Source organism: Scomber scombrus, chromosome 15, assembly GCF_963691925.1.
Source record: "Scomber scombrus chromosome 15, fScoSco1.1, whole genome shotgun sequence".
NCBI lineage: Eukaryota > Metazoa > Chordata > Actinopteri > Scombriformes > Scombridae > Scomber > Scomber scombrus.
In genome coordinates, this window is record NC_084984.1 from 28,553,524 (window position 1) to 28,571,429 (window position 17,906).

General features: G+C 39.6%; 1 protein-coding gene across 1 annotated transcript; it reads left to right on the forward strand.

Annotated features, from left to right (window-relative positions):
• Positions 1 to 7,275: 7,275 nt before the first annotated feature.
• On the forward strand, positions 7,276 to 16,048 carry LOC133995294 (E3 ubiquitin-protein ligase MARCHF3-like). The gene is made up of 5 exons (XM_062434635.1): positions 7,276 to 7,394; positions 9,492 to 9,802; positions 14,183 to 14,387; positions 14,479 to 14,688; positions 15,277 to 16,048. The coding sequence occupies exons 2-5, from the start codon at positions 9,549 to 9,551 to the stop codon at positions 15,424 to 15,426; spliced, it is 819 nt and encodes a 272-aa protein (XP_062290619.1). The 5' UTR covers positions 7,276 to 7,394; positions 9,492 to 9,548; the 3' UTR covers positions 15,427 to 16,048.
• The last annotated feature ends 1,858 nt before the right edge of the window (positions 16,049 to 17,906 follow it).

Genomic DNA, 17,906 nt, shown 5'->3' on the forward strand with positions numbered 1-17,906 from the left:
TATATATGTATGATGCTTGATTTAATGAATGATGTCTGTTGTGTGACCTGATTGGTAGATGTGGATCGACCAACCTGATTGAAGGTCTGTATACTTAAATGTTGTTCTGAATAATCTTGCAAATGCAAATGCAGAAGACAGTGTTCAGGAGTTCTTTGTCAGCACAATGTCTTCTCCAACACACCTGTCAATCTACAGGTGTGCAAAAGTTCTGCTCCTTGATGTTCCTGCATAATCTGTTTTGTTCTTTTTTCTTTTTGCACACTTCTTATTTGCAAGTAGACTTTTTCACGATGAGCTCCTTTCAAGAGATCAATATGCTCACTAAAAATTGCGCAACTACATTTGAAGACACCATTTAAGATACTCAGAAGATATGAATCCTGAACAAGCTGAAAGCTCTGTATACATAGAAGACCTAAAAGTCAAACTAGAGAGACAATGGGCCACATTTCAACGATCTATAGCGCCTGGCGTGAAGCACGTGGCGCATGTGCCTTTGGGGTGTGTCCAAATCCACTTTTGCTATTTTAACGGCGGAAAAAGGGTCACTGCACCAGGCGCATGGTCTAAAAGGGTTGGACTTAAGTCCCCTCATTAATCATAGGCGTGTTTTGGGCGTAACACGCGGTAAACCAACCAGAGTGTCATCTCCCATTCCCTTTAATATCCAGGCACGCTGTCACTTTGCTATTATAACAGCGCATTTACCCAGCAATGCCTTTCAATAATAAAACATTACTTTTGCTGAAAAGAAAGTTGGCTGACGAGCTGCTAACCTCACATTTAATTCATATAAAGGAAGAATATGGAGATATAACCAACCAGTCTGATGAGTGTAGAGGTGTGTGTGGTTATACTGCAGCAGCCTGGTGTCATCAGCTGATTTAGTAAACAGTGAATGGCTGTGCGTAATGACACTGTGCTCTGTGAAGCATCTCAGAGGCTGCAGACTTATCAACATATCAGTCCTTTAGTATAAACAGCTGTGGATAAGAGACACTGTAAGAATCACCACATTCATTAACAGATTAATACAGATGTTTTAACCACAGATGTTCAGATGATTTTCTTGTTGATAAAATCACTAAGTGGCAGAGGAGCGTCTTTCCTCCAGAAGCAGACCTGGTTCTGGAATCCATTCTCCACAAAAACACCAACAACTCAATTTTTCTCCTTGGTATTTTCACGTCTCCTCCCGTCAGGTCATGCAGCTGCACCACACAGACATCGTGGCTCTTAGTTTTCATGTATTTATCATTTAATTACAATTTTGGTTCTCTTTAAAATGGTCTTGTTCAGTCATGTAATAACAGGTAAATTCAGCAGGGTTTTAATGTTTTGCATGTTTGTGTGCTGCTGCTCGTCCGTGTGTGCGTAACAAGCACATGCAGTGTCTGCGCGCTGCGCACCCGCCTATCTAGGAGCATATTGGACCCTTGATGATGCGCCACTTAAATAACAGTGAAATATGCGCCAGTGACTTCAGACCTGTTGTTTTTTTTAGTCAGTAGCGCAATCGCTTTCCTCTGCTTCAAAATAGCAACGCGCCACCGATGCGCCTGACCTCACCTCATTTTGAGACCAACACGCCCATAGGTGCACAGACTGGTGCAAGTGCATTTGCTATTTAGACAACGTGGGCGCAGGGCGAGAAAATGACAACTGCGCCAGGGGAAACTAACAAAGACACATGCGCCACGCCCGCCATCCACTGTGCGCCGACCGCAAGATCGGGCCCAATATCTGAAAGAAACACGTCTCCTTATGCATGACTCAACTTTGAGCAAATACTGGAGAAATAAAAAGGTTGTTAGGGGCTTGTAGATTTAAAAAAAAAAAAAAAAAAAAACTCCAACAATTGGGAAATCAGATGAGAAAGATGGGAAGAGATCCTTAATAAATGATCACTAGACCTCATGCTGTTTATCATCAAACAGCATATCTACTGTTCAGTGAGACTGTAATTCAAGCACAAGAAGAGAGTCTTAAACAGAAATGTCCTTAGTTAAATTTAACTAAAGAAATGTCCTTTTTAAGACTAACCCTTACCTTAAGATTAACCCAAGAGTTACCTCTTTAGTTATCGAGGCTATAAAAGCTGAATGAATACAAAGACAAAGCTACCAAGCTGAAAAAATACAAATATGATAATGGAGATTACCAAAGAAATGAGATACAGTGGGGTCCGAAATTCTGAGACTACTTCCCTATTGGGAAAGTGCTCTCCCACTGTATATAACTGGGAAACAAAGGAACACATCTCATCCTCGCAGCCTGCTGATGTTCAAACCCTGCAGGAGTATCCAATCAGCTGAAAAGTCACTTTGCTGGAAGAGGAAACTCTTCCATTGAGAGGGATTTCACTTTTGAAAGTGACTCAAGTGGTCCCTCTCATACTGGCCTGTTTTTATAGAGATGCAGGAAGAACAAAAGGCTGAAGAAATGCAGGACGGTTAGGGTTAGGGTTAGGGTTAGGGTTAGGGTTAGGGTTAGGGTCAGGGTTAGATACAGTAATTAACATTTCCTCTAAGGAATTATCAAGTCTCAGTGTGTTTGTCAGGTATGCCCACCAGTGGTGTAAATGCAGTGGCAGTGGTGTTCAGGTGTTTTGAACAGATTAAACTTAGACATTGCCTCTCCAAAAACACAGACACTGTTACCAGAGTTTCCCACACACCTTTTAGAGTACCTCCTGCCCTAAAACCTCTCAGGTATCCATTTACACTCTTTGTAGAATAGAATAAAGGACTGCTTTGATCAAACTGATTGCAGATAAAGCTATTGTGATTAAATCTGTGGATAAAGGTGAAACTTTTTGTGTCCAGGATGCAGACAGATATCAATTGTCTAACACAAACTTTTATAAACGGCTGCACATTGACCCTACTAGTTATTTTTCAACAGGGTGTATGTGTGTTTATTTAGAAGGTGTTAGCCATGCAGTCTGTGATTTTGTGTGTACATAGTGTGCAAATATGTCGGTGTACATAATGTTCACAGTACAGGAAATAGTGGGGCTCGAGGCAATGTGGTCGTCTGTTCTTATCAGACTGTGTGGGTTACTCTCAGTCTCAGTGTGTTTATTAAGCTATAGTGGTCTTTAACTATAAGAGTTATTCACTATAGGAACAAGCTGTGGAGGTGGCAGGCAATCCCCGTGCTTAGGGCTATACAGTACCTCTCAGTCTATATTGATCATTTGTAACCTTCACTTTCACCCTTGCATTTGAGTACATTATGTGTATTGAAAACATCCCTGATCATCATTTACACTGACTTCATTCTGCTCTATCTTCTTCTAAGTTCTCTCTTCTTCCTTCTGTCCAATTCAGAGTGACTTCCTGGTAAAAGACAAGTGTTGGTGGGGGAGAGGAAACACACGTGGAAACATACATGAACTCAGAGAGAAGAGAACATGCTCCACACTGACAGAACCAAGACTGAAACAGGAAGTAGTTGAAGAATTTAGTTTGCTGAGAAACATTGGCCTTAACATTTAGATAAATGAATGCTTCAAATTCCTGTGGTGTGAATAAGAATGCTTTGCGGAACTAAAACCTGCCATGAATATGATCGTTTCTAATGTGTTATAGCTCCACCTTCTGTAAAACTGAGGAATCACAAGACTATTACAACTGAGCTCTGCAGTACTTTTGTTTGGTTGAAGCAGCAGCAGGAAGTAGGCAAAGGAACAAATTAGATCATCAATCATTTTTATAACAAACTTCAATAAAAACACAATAGTTTTTAATGTCTGTTTTCATGTGTCTGTCACCTATCTTTAAACCTTTAATGTAACAATACTTACATAACAGTTTGACAATAGTATAAAGTTGAATTTTCCTCATTCAAGAAAAAATAACAGTTTACATAAATATGGTCAGACTCTGATCTGACAACAAAAAAATAATAATTTACTGTCAGCATGTAGATTTTGTATTGAGCAAAGTAAGAAAAATGTAGCTTCAATCAAGTTAATTAAAAAGTTTCACTCGGAAGCTGAAAAAAGTAGTGTAAAAGGATACACATGGATAACAACAGGATTAGAAGTTGTTTTTAAAGAAAGTGAAACTTCTAGTTGTCATTTTGCAAAGTAACAAGTGGTAGAATAAAAATCAACACATCTTTTTTTAAAGCTGGGACAAGATCTGGGGGATGTGAACACACTGGGCTACACCAGTACGGTTTGGTCCCTCTGACTGATATATTATTATATATGACATCATTACATTATTAATAGTGAAGCATCAGTGTTAGAGCAGCATGTTACTGTTGGAGCTGCTGGAGGTGGAGCTAGTTTACACTACTTTATATACAGTTAGCTAGTTTAGTCCAGTGGTTCCCAACCTAGGGGTGGGGCCCCTCCAAAGGATCAGCAGATAAATGTGAGGGGTGCTGAGATGATTAATGGGAGAGGAAAGAAGAACAAACTAAGTTCTGATACACAAATGTGTTTTCAGTTTTTGGACTTTCTCTCTAATCTTTGATTTTTGCTGAAATATTGGATCATTTGAACATTTATTGAAATGAAACCATGTGAGAAGTTTAGAGGGAAAAAGCTGTTAACAACTCATAGACATCTGAAATGTGAGCCTGACTACACACTGCTTTTTGGTTTCATCTTTAACAATGTGTTGTATTTATAAAGCTTGTTATATTATCCATTGTGTCAAATCTGCATCTGAAAAGTAACTAAAGCCAAATAAATGTAGTGGAGTAGAAAGTACAATATTTCCCTCTGAGATGTAGAGGAGTGAACGTATAAAATAACATCAAATGGAAATATGTTAATAAGTACCAATACCAAAACTGCAGTACTTCAGTCAATGTCACCGCCCACCACTACCTGCAGTGAGTACAGGGCTGCTCCATCCTCCTGTTGTATTTCATCCATTCTCATAGAATTCACTCCAGCAAGGCCTCTTGACAAAAGCTGTGCAATACAGCACCAGTACAACAGGAAACTAGGTCACAAACACATTCAAATCATTTTGCTCGTTTAACTCCTGCAGCTCTGTTGGGGCCCCCTTTCCTGTCCAGCATAGAGATGTTATAAACAATGTGTCAGTGCCTTTTGCTCCTTGGCCACTGCAATTATTGATGATAAATAAAATGTAAGAGTCCTACTTGATAAATGTTTTAGTGACTGCTTCAATCATATGAAAATTGGAACTATGGTGAGACATTAAAATGTTTTATAGCTGTCTCTAAGGTTCCTGGGTTTGGGGATAAATGTGTGCCTGTTGAGGGCAGGAGGTGATGAATTTTATTAAAATGTTATCATTGAAGAAGCTCCTGAAGTCATTACTTCTGACAGTCATAGGAATACATGGATCAATAGAGTTATGACTCTGTCAGCCTGGTAAACGTGCTGAAAAGGAATCTAGGGCTGTTTTTATTCTCCTCTGTTACTGTAATGATGAGTAATAAAAACAGCATATATGCCAGACTAAGCAAGATTCAGTTTCAGTTCCAGTTTGGTGGAATGCCATATCCGTTCAAATGTTTGCTTTTTGTGGGTTTGGGAGTCATACCACAGAGCTAACCTCTTTTGTTTTATTATCTTCTTTTTTAAGAGGGTGATAGAGTCAAGTGTGATTTGCAGTGACCCTACGGTACTGTTACTGTAATATAATGGTTTCTGCAGTACAGAATATGTTTATATGTTTTACACAGAACCATGCAGGAATGTTTTATTTAACTACCAAAAGTCCACTTTGTGATGCCATGGTACTGTAAAAGAATCAACCTCTAAAGTCATGAAGGGAACAAACGTACTGTCAACAGAAGTCCTGAATGACGTCCTGATGAAGAGGAAACCATATGGGAGCACTCTTTTAACATCCCAAAAGTCCTCTTTGTGGTGCTGCAATGTGACCATAAAATAACCAAAAATGGAACATCCTCCTAAAGTCATGTAAGGAACTTTGAACTTTCATAACCAAAAGAGGACATTTTGTTCTGTTTTGAATGTCAATGATCTGTAAAGCTACAGTAGACTTATGTTTGTCACCTTGAGAGAACGTAACGTATGGTCCCAAGAGCATCCACTCAGACGTGTGTTGTTATTTTTCTGAACAAAGTTAAATAAGTTGTTTTCCATGCATTTAGTTTACTGTCAACTATTTTGAAATTTTTATCAAAAAATTATTTTAAAATATATTCCATGTTTCTGTCATATGTATAACTAAAATATCGGTTGGGCCATTTGTCCAGGCGAATTGCAACAGAGCTCAAAGTGTGTCCCCTTCAGAGATCCAATTTGTAATGTAGTACATTTATCATAGGGAGCAGAAAAAACATCAACTAATACAGAGAGTTTATAAATTAATATAATCCGCATCATTTATATTTCCCCAGGCCATAATTTCTATAGTTACAGTTTCTATTGTAGAGAGGTCCGTGTTGCATTAGATTATATTACACGGAAGTATATGTCCTCCCCATTTACCATAGGGTGGATTAGGGTAATGTGGGACACTTTTTGCAATTCTGACTTGTTTACCTTATCTACATATGAATCCAATACATTATATCAACACCTTATATCATTATGAAATCCCTGAGATGTTTGCTCGTTAAACCAGAAGACAATTTTTAGATATTGTACTCAAAAGGAAAAATGGCATATATATTAATATTCCTCATACCAAATCATTTCAGAATTTCTAGATTTTGTAATTTGGGACACTAGTTTTTAGGCTTAAAAATACTTTGATTAATACAAAGCAACCGTATCTGTCAAAACTTTATGAAATGTGCGTACCCATATTTAGTCATTTAATTTCGTAGGCTTACAGTTTTTAAGTTAAAAAACAGTATCCTGTATGTCATTTTAAACAATATAACGTACACAGTAAGTATAGTTAGCTTTAAAATAATTGAATAGAAAAACAGATAAATGCACTGGAGCTTCATTGTCCCACATCAGTCAATGTCCCATATTACTATTTTAATCCACCCTATGTATAGACTGGACTAAACATGATGTTATTGGCCAGGAGAAACCAGTGGATAGACACAATTATTTTACGCTTTGCCCTGAAGTAAGACTCACAGGCAAGGCTTTCCCCGGGACCATGTCCACTGTAAAAAATAAAAATAAAAAATCCACCTACCAACCATGGCTGTATTACGGCAGACAACAGGGAGAAATGTGTACGGAGCGTAAAATAGATGTGTCTGTAAGACACAGCTCAGGGCAAAACTCTCACAGAGCCAGACAGCTGAACCGAACAGCAACCTTTTAGCTCAAAGCGGAAGTTTGCGCAGTGTCTTGTTAGCAGAGTGTTGACACACACTTACATGAGTTCAGGGAGACACCGCGACTTATTAGCATTGTTTGCCGCTAAACCTGGAGCTATACAGCGGAGTCAGGCTGTCGACTGAAGGTAAGTGAATAGAATGTGAAGAAAGTAGCGAGGAAAGGTGTGGCACATGAGGCCTCTGTAACTTCCTCTGCATGCTGGCATCAAAACACAGCAAGAAGAGGAAATAGTGCGTAGTGTACGCAGGAGGTAGCTCTGCTGTTTGTGTAGAAACAGAACGTGAAGTTAGTCACAACGACAGCTGACGTTAGCTGACATTAGCTGACATGACTGTAAGGACAAAACTGTCTAATGTCATGTTTCATATAAACAGTAATGTTGTGTTTCTCAGCAGTTACAGTAACGTTACATGGGCATTCATTTCTTGAGCAACATGTTTACATTTACTTTTTATGGTGTAGTTTGCTTGGAACTGAGATATGATACAGCTGAGAGATATGATAAGAAAATTGAATAGAGAATATTGAATGAAATGTTAGTGGTGCTTTTGTGGCAACAGGAAAAGCAGCTGTCACTAATAACATTAAAGATGGCTCCCAGTAATGCTGAATGACAGTGTGACAGTGTGACAGTGTGAGTGAGCCAGCATGCATTCATACCATGACCCTAAAACTGGAGAGGTAAATGGAAACTCAGCCATTATTCATTTTATTTCTTACACCTGTGCTGTCACATGTCAGAAGAAGGTCTGTTAGCTTTCACTTGACATTAAAGTCATGACACTAGATGTTAAAACTGCACCGATTCATAGTTTTATATTAACAAATGATCAGATGACTGTGTATATTGTGAAAGGTAGACACTGGAAGCTACACAACCACACAGAATAATCACCAGCTCTGTAGTTTATTTAGGCTTTTTAGCATCTCAGTTAATTGTTTTATTTTTACAACTTTACTGTTTGGCTCATTCTTTGCACTCATATCACGCTGGTTTTCAGCAGCAGGTAGATATACACGGTTATACCTCATCCAGACTGATCTGGTGATGTCTGTAATGGGTCAACACATATCAGCCGACACTCCTCTCGACCAGGGTCGGATACAGCCTGGATTTGACGACCTGGCATTGCCACCTGGAACAGATATACATTCAGTGATACATTGATGAAATTGTCAAGAGAGTAGAGAAAGAGACATGTATGAAGTACACAGCAGACTGCAGTCTCTGCTAACAGTGAGAAGCAGGATGACGGCTGTCTCGTGAACAGGTCCAAACATGCGGGTCGAATATGTGTTGCATAAGGCCACATCACACGTGTCTGCTGTCTGAAGGTGATATTAGACAGTAGCTGGCGAACATAGTGGAGCATTTATCAGCTAAAGAGATACTTTACCTAGACCAAACTAGAGCTAAAAAAAGACAGTGCTAATCAAATTAACAATAAATAAATAAATACACATACACACATACATATATAATAATAGTAATAATAATAAAGAATATAACAAGAACAGACAAAAAAAAAGTTTTCAACTGCCTCACAGTCTTCATCAGAGAAGTGAGTTTTTTTTCTAGCATACTAAGCAAGTCAACTTAAGAAAAAAATAAATGAAATAAAAAGGTTTGATAGGTCAGGAAACATGAAATCAGATGTTCAAACTGTGGGGAAAAAAGAATGAGATTAGACCAAATTTATTTGGAAGGCAAATGTCCAAACTGTGTGTCACAGTTGACAGATGTCTTGTGTAATGTAGGACTCTTTTACTTACTTTGATTTCCAAATTAATCAAATTCTGTATAAACCGGTGGCTTGTTTCCAACCTTTGTGCCTCAAGCAGTCTGCTCATGTTTCAGACCTATTTTCAGTGATGTCACCACGGTCTTAGATCTCAGCGGTTATTTGGTGGGTGTAATGTTATGTTCGATACTAGAAAATTGGTAAAAGCCACACATTCTCTTACATCACTCAAATGTGCTTTATGTGATATAGAGTGTAGGAGACCAAAGAAAGTATTCTGAAACTTTTTTTTTAAAATGTAGGACTAAATTCTCACAGTGCTACTGCTGCTGTGACCCAAATGCAGTAGAATGACACTGTACTGTATGTAAATACACATAGACATCATGTTGGTATTCTGCGGTAAGGAATTGTATCATTTGTACCTACAGGGCTGTGAGGTGCAGTTTGATCTGAATCACCTCTCTCTTTTTCTGTAGATGGGAGACACCCAGTAAGCCCTTCCATCTGTGTCCAGCACTTTCCTCTCTACCACCATGACGACGGGTCGTTGCGCTTTGTTGCCAGAAGTTTTGCCAAACCAGTGTCTGACAGCTCATATAAGATGCCGGCCTGAACCTGAATCCGACTCTGACTCCATGTATGGGTTCTCTGCAGAGGCTCTTCCAGGTAAAACCATGGAGGAGAGCAGCGTGTCAGCCAGTGAGCAGACTCATTATTACACACAGGTGTCCTCCAGACTGGACGGTCAGCTGATGTCTGCAGGGTTGGACGCATACACCAAACAGTGGTAGGTCATGCACGTTTTCAATAGTTTTTTTCACATTTCTGATACTCTGTTGAATCTCTTGTATGTTGTGATAGATTTACACACCTCTGTCCATGACAGATATATGCAAAACAATAATTGTACTGACCATTTCATTATACTTGAGAATCTTTTAAGAAAATGGCCAGTTTGTTGACGAGCAGAAGGTCATATTTATGATACAGATCCATTGTAGTTCCTCCCATTAACGTCTCTTTATTCCCTTTACTGGTGTCTTATCATCAAGTCTTAGTTTTTCCTGTGTAAGACACGAGGAAGTAATGCAGGGAAGTATGTGAGGGAAGAGGAATTGAGGAAACACACTTTCAGAGGAATGAGAGGCTCTTTCCTATGAAAATCTGAGGTGACGTCAATTTCTGATGATGCCTGCACAGCTGGATCACAGCTGGTTCAGCTTTCAGTATGCAGATGTTGACAGATCGTTAGCCTCTTTTGATGACTCAGGGTTTGTGTTTGCACAGTTAATGTAATGATCTTGCCCACAGTTATCGCTGCCAGCACAGTGGTGTGGTGACTTCCTCCAACAGCACAGAAGAAGCTTCAATATCTCTTCAAATAAACAGTCTGACAAGCATCCGCATATTATAGCATCATTAAACCTTTTTTTTTTAAAAGCTTACAAGACGATAATTAATTCCAGTGTTGTTACTTCTCATCTCCCTGAAAGGAGTTTATTTTACCAGACAGGATGTCTTGGCTCACTCCACCATTACTTTGAGGAATCATCACCTCAACTATCGAATATGAAGGAATCAGCTATTAATATGTAGCAATTAATAGGCAACAGTTTAAACTCTAAAGTTTACACTTTAAAAGTCTTGTACAATTAATTAACCTGATAACTTCCCATTTTTTATTATTTGATTATCTCTGAGCAGCACCTGTCTGTCACACAATTAGACAATTTACATTTGTTAATTACTGAAAGAACAGCACAATGTAAAGGAGCTATAACAACAACTGTAACCTACAGAATATGCCGTGTTTAAATAAAATATAGCTTTTGTTGTGACAGTCTGACATGCTTTTCAGGCTCAGGATGATTTGGTAGGAGACATGCAGCTGGGTTACATATTTGAGACATACTGAAACAAAAGAAGAAAGGGGAAGTGTTTTGGCTTACAAAGAAAAAAAATGATAAGAATGCTTTTTTATTAATGATTCAGTCAATTTTATTTTATAAATACATATGATCAGCTGCTGTTGGTGCTGTCATTCCTGTTACACAGGTAGCTGCAATCACATATATGAGTATTACTTCGTTAAGCAGTTTGTACAACAGCCTGACTTTTTATTGTCCCGTCATATAAGTTGACCAATCAATAACGACATCTGATCAAAGAGGTGTTACTGTCTGGTTAGGAGAAAAAAAAACTCCACAGAGGAAACACCTGTGGCTGCTCTCTCCTCCTCTGAGGTGCATGTTTAAGGGATTGGAACATCTTCGATGTTGGAGGAGGGAAATCGGTTTCTGAGTTACGGCTGGAGGATAGAGGAGCATGAATTAGCAGAATGGAGAGCACCCCTTGTATGCCTCTCTCAAAAAATTAGCATCACTTGACGCGGATGCACCTTGACCTCCTTAAGTACAGCTCTCATCAAGAAAAGTGAAGCTCCGCCTGGTGGTCGGAGGTGTGAACACAAACAACAGAAATATATGCATACAACTGAAATCCTACAATAGATTGTTTTATTTACACATCATGCTTACATAGGGGAAGAAGTGCTCAGGTGTGGACCATTGACACTGCATTAAATCATTCAACTGCATTAGCAGTCTGCAGAATGCACAGCACTGTCATAAAAGATGCCAGTGGCATCACACAACCTGCTTGTTATTCAAGGCAATGTGGTCGTTGACATTAAAGTTACCAACAGAACAGTCAACTCGACGAAAGTAGCTAACACCATAGACAGCCTCCAACTCTTCCAGCTGAAGGCAATAGACATGCACCCACACAGAGTATTTAAAACATGTCATTCAGAAGGATGACACCGACCCATGAACTGAAGCAAATGACACTCTGCTGGTGGAAAAAGTAATTTAAGCGTAAATATTTGAGCAATTTCATCATATCAGTGTTAAGAATTCCTCCTACACAGGGACCCACTTAATGTTTCCTAGTGTATCATTTACCATACGTACTAACAGAGGCGGCAAAAGTACTTAAGTAGTACAGATACATGTGTAGAAAAAGACTTTGGTAAAAGTAGAAATACTGATTCAACTCTTTTACTCAAGTAAAATTTAGAATGTACAGGCTGTGAAATGTACTTAAGTTCAAAAGTAAAAAGTATAAATACATTTTTGCCATCAATAATACACAATACCTCACTGGACTCAGTCAGTTTGTTTCAGACAGATTATATATAAATATTAAGGCCATCAGTGTTAACACATTGATCGTAGTTGAGGTTGAATGTAACGAGCCTGTTTTGACAATTCAAGTGGTAGAAAATCCTGATATTTGTGTTGAAATGTAGGGAGTAATAGTAAAAAGTCATCAGAAAAATTCAAGCAAAAAGCAAAATCTTTACACATCTGTCTCAATAGAGGACCTCTATTAGGTTTCTCCTCATTTTCAGTCATACATGTATATCTATTGTTGGATGTTCATATTAAACATGGCCACATTTCAAGATATTTGGGAAATGTAGAAGTCATCACTGTGAGCAATGAGCTCAGACTTCAGATTGCTCTGAATGCTCGGTTTCCAACTGTTTTCTATTTGCAGCCTCAGCTGACGACAGATTTCTTTATATGGTCATCTGCTCCACACACAGCACACCAGCTCACTGCTCCACTCTGCTAACATTGTGGCATGTTTCCATTGTTTTGGGGGTAGTCACGCTGTGCTGGCACTGTGGGTGTTTTTCCATCACACAGCAGGGCAAAGTAAAATAAGTCGTTTACCTGTTGGAGGTGTGCTGGTCGTCTGCAGCTCTTCATCAAACATCATCATCACTGTGGCTGTTTCTGCTTGTACTGTTCCTCCCTGCATTATTTCTTTTTTGTTTTTATTTAAATTTGTACAAAATCAATAACTCCCATTATTGCAGGGTTGGCGATACAGGCATTGGTTCTGGCGTAGACAATATGAGACATGGTACACGGAAATAGAGAATACCAAATAATCAAAATTTAAAACACCAACAAGTCTGACTCAAATATATGGAAGAGAGAAAATCATTCATAATAAAGGAAGGGGGTGTACTGTTTTCAGTCACTGGTACTCCGGACTGAATCTTCATCAGCCTTTGTAAAGGTCTATAAAAGCTCCCAAGGGTCAGTCCCATCGTCCTTGTTCCCGTTCAGTCTGTTGAGCATAGACTCATAAGATGCAGTCTCCACCATTGCATTGATCCAGTCCTTCGAGTCCGGTGATACAGCAGTTTTCCAATATCTTAAAATAATTCTGGACTATAATAACAGAAAATATTCATTTTGATATATTCTGTAACTGAGATATATCCCCTAATAAACATTCCTCAGGGGTCAGGGGGATCACTACACCTGACCAATGAGTCAGGAAGTTTAACCCAGAATGGTGTTACAAATACAAATTCCCAAATACAGTGCAGGAAAGTTCCCACCTCTGTCTTACATTTCCAACATAAATTATTATTCATCACTTTCAGTCTTCCCTGCATTATTTCTAACTGATTTGCTGAACAAAGAGCTCCAAGTATCTCCATATGTTGTGTCAACTGGTTTTTAGTGACACTAACAAAGCTCTGCTAACTCACAAAAAATCAGAATAAAAGTCTCCTGTTATGTAAGCTCATCAGAAGGTGGAGTCTTAAAGAGACAGGAGCCAATACTCCCTGTTTAGAGACAGAGGCTGAACTGAGGAGCTGCATAAAGGACCAGTATAAGATAGATACGTTTTTTGAACTGTGAATCATGCCGAGCTGCTCTAGTGGACTCCCAGAATGGAAATATAGAGCTGGAAATAATCATAATGGGTCCCCTTTAGCTATCTATGTAATCAGCTATTTCCTGGACTAGGATGACAGTCATAATCAATAGATGGAAATTAGGAACCACAAATAGTGTAGTGTTGAAGTAGGAAAGATGTGTTCTGTGTCATTTGGTACCCCACTTGTGTAACAGATTGTGTTTATTTCAGTAATGTCGAGCTGGAAAAATCGTTTTAATTGTAAAATTAACAAAGCTGTATTTAGTGCTGAGTGACAGACAGTCCCCAGTTTACCCAGCTTCTAGCTGAAAATATCCAGCATCTGCATTTTCCTTGGATGTATGATGCAATTTAATGCATGTAATGTAAATATGTGATACATGATATATTCACACAGTATTGTAACCCTCTCTCTCCTCAGTGCCCTGACAGAGAGCCCCATGTGTCGGATCTGCCATGACAGTGGGGCCCAGGAGGAGCTGCTGTCCCCGTGTGAATGTTCTGGGAGCCTGGCTACCATCCACCGCAGCTGTCTGGAGCACTGGCTGTCTGCCTCAGGAACCAGCCACTGTGAGCTCTGTCACTACCAGTTCACCGTGCAGAGGAAGTCCAGGCCGCTGCTCGAGGTACAGGAATAAGTAAGAAACAGTTCACGGAGTTATTTCTTCACATTATATCTTACTGACTGTGTTTTTGATTCTTGCTGGTGGCGTGTAGTGGCTGCAGAACCCGGGTCTTCGTCAGGAGAAGCGCACCCTATTTGGTGACATGGTGTGTTTCCTGCTCATCACGCCTCTGGCCACCATCTCCGGCTGGCTCTGCCTTCGTGGTGCCATCGATCATCTTCACTTTTCCAGTCGGTTGGAGGCCGTGGGGCTCATCACACTGACAATTGCCCTCTTTACCATCTACCTCTTCTGGACGCTGGTGAGTATGCTGAGGCATGGGGGGGTTCAGTTTCTGTCCCATTTCATCACATTTTTCATCATTCTTGAGTTTGCAGGTCTGACTACATTATGCATCTTTGATACTTCTGTGTGCTTGTGCCTTGTGTTGTAGCAGGTCTTCATAGATGTATGAATAGGGAGTTACACAAGCAATCTTTAGCACCTGGCTTAAATTTTACTCTAGCATTTCAACATTGCGCTTCTACTAAGTTCGGGGACACACAGAAGACAAAAGAGAATGGTCAGAATTTATGCAACAAAGCTCCAAAAACACTGGATCCTACATTTCCCATAATTACTAATGCAAGCATCTTTTTGTTTAGACCCTCACCGCCTTGTTAACACCCACATACTTCTAAATACAAAATCCAGTTGTTAACTCCAGTTTTCTGGTATGAATCATAGCCCAAGCTGAGATAACACTGGTGACATCCCTGTGACATCATCACTTTTCTCTGACATTAAGTTCTTCCAGACCCTCACAAGCTGAGAAGTACTAACAATGCCCACATAAAATAGGTAGTGTGACGTTTTTGTGAAATTCTAACATCCATTCTGTCCTCCCCAGGTGTCTCTCAGGTATCACTGTCGACTGTACAACGAGTGGCGACAGTCCAATCAGAGAGTGGTTCTCCGGTTACACAGTGAACCGTTAGCGCTGCACTCCTTCCAAGGCTCAGAGCGAGGGAAGCAGCCATCCAAAGAGTCGATAGTCTGAGCACAGAGCCTGCTCCAAGACAGGCTCTCATGGACATTATTCATCCTCTGCTCACTTTGCACTTTCAAGTACTCATCTGAGACCTACTAGAGCTGATGTCACATGTGAATGGATCAAGCAGTGAAGGAGCACAGTGAGCTGATGAAGCAGACCCTGATGGGGGAGGGACCTCTGTCGACCAAACAACAGAGGGATAAACACTGTGATTGTCACTTGCAGTAATAGCACTGCACCTTAGACGTAATGAAGATATTATGGCTCTAGCATTACTTCAAATAACAGGACCATTCGACATTAATGGAAATCTTGTTGGCTCATTCAGATGAGAAGTTTCCCAAAATATCAGACTGTTCCTTTTAAAAATGACTGTTCTGTAAGCACTTACTTCAGCAGAAACAAGTAAGATGTGGATGTCTATATTTTAGCAGCATAAACAAAGACATGGATGAAGATGTTTGATGTCAAGTGGTGCACAGCCTTAAAGTCCTCTCATGGTACATTAAAGTGTATTAACAAGCCAGTGGAGAGTTTTTGGCACTTCTGATTGATAGACACATTTAAACCAAAGGTTATTTTTTGTATTTGTTGTTTGTTCTGTTTTATGTGTGTGTTGATTGAAAATAAAATAGTGTTCAATAAATACACTTGTGTTGGTGAGGTTAATTTATTGATTACACAAGGCTTATCACAGCCTTATATAATCAATTCATCACAGAACTAGAATACAATAATCAATCCATCACTTTTACAAATACAGTGGAGCCTGGCTGGTACTGTAGGAAAAAAAATCTAATTAGTAACTGGTGCAGATACATTAAAAAACAGTCAGGTGTCCATATGAACATGGAAATGTTTTCTTTGCATTATTCCTCCTGTTCATACTGACTATTAAAAGATCTCCTTCAAATGTGCTTTCAATGGAAGTGATGGAGGACTGAATCACAGTGTGTCCACACAGTCATTTAAAAGTAGATGATCAGCTTCTATTGAGCTTCATCAGTGTGAGTTAGTCATATCAAGTGATATCTGACACATTTACAGTCTTTTTACCATCAAATTCCCTCTTAGTGTTTCCCTGTTGAGCTGTGTAATATTCTAAGAGCCTGTTACTTTTACTGTTGTTTGTAAGAGCAAGAAAGTTAAGCACTGAGTTTACCCTCCTATTGTTTCAAGAAAGTGTTAGACTTGAATTTAAGTGTAGAATGCCATCCATCCATCTTCTTTCCGCTTATCCGGGGTCGAGTCACGGGGGCAGCAGCCTAAGCAGGGAAGCTCAGACTTCCCTCTCCCCAGCCCAACGTCCAGCTCTTCCCGGGGGATCCCAAGGCGTTCCCAGGCCAGCCGAGAGACATGGTCTCTCCAGCGTGTCCTGGGTCTTCCCCGGGGTCTCCTACCGGTGGGACATGCCCTGAACACCTCACCAGGGAGGCGTCCAGGAGGCATCCTAACTAGAGGCCCGAGCCACTTCATCTGGCTCCTCTTGATCATTTGGGCTGCGTTCATGCTTATGGCATCAAATTCTCCAAGTACATTCTTTTTAATATATATATATATATTTTATGTAATCACTTATAATAGGTCTATAATACACTGTATAAACAAAATTGTTCCTCCATGAATGTGTGTTTGTGTGAGAGAGAGAGAGATTTAGACAAAATGCTATAAGTGCAGACCTGTACGACTATACAAATTCTCTATTTGTATCTGTACATAAAAACATTTACGTACACACACACACACACACACACACACACACACACACACACATAGAGACATCCACTTTCACTCATGCATCCATTCACACACACATGCACCTAATATGTACGTGCATGCACAAGTCTTCACACTCAATAAAAAACAATACCATCACAATGGTATTCTGGAATGCAACATGCAACATTCTAGAAAGGAATACATACCATCACAATCACACTCTAGAATGGAACACATGCCATCACAATAGTATTACGGAATGGAACATACTACATCTGAGAATGAACACTGACCACACAATCAAATTCTAGAATGGAACATACAAGATTCTACAATAGAACAAATACCATCACAATAGTATTCTATAATGATAAATCCAGCATTCTAGAATGGAAGACATGCCATCACAATACCATTCCAGAATGGAACATGCAACATTCCAGAATGGAACACTTACCATCACACTCACATTGTAGAATGGAACATGCAACATTATAAAATGGAACATACTACATCCTAGAATAACGGCGTTAGTCAGCAACCAGTCATGTTTTACTGCTTTGGAGAATGACAGGTTGGTTGTACATGACTGTTATAACAAGACTGCACAACTCATAGATTGTGTTCGTACCTAAGAGAAAATCCTAAATACGAGAAAACTGGTGAATGCAACAAGCTCTCGTAGATCACTCGTAAGATTGACTGAAGAATGAATCTGTGCACGCGAGTGTTTCTGTGCCCACTGAGACCATCATGTCCAAATGTGA

Coding starts and splice junctions, on each gene's coding strand:
- LOC133995294 (XM_062434635.1), top strand. CDS start 9,549: ATGACGACGGGTCGTTGCGCTTTGTTGCCAGAAGTTTTGCCAAACCAG. Junction 9,803..14,182: donor GACGCATACACCAAACAGTG/GTAGGTCATGCA, acceptor CTCTCTCCTCAG/TGCCCTGACAGAGAGCCCCA. Junction 14,388..14,478: donor AGTCCAGGCCGCTGCTCGAG/GTACAGGAATAA, acceptor GGTGGCGTGTAG/TGGCTGCAGAACCCGGGTCT.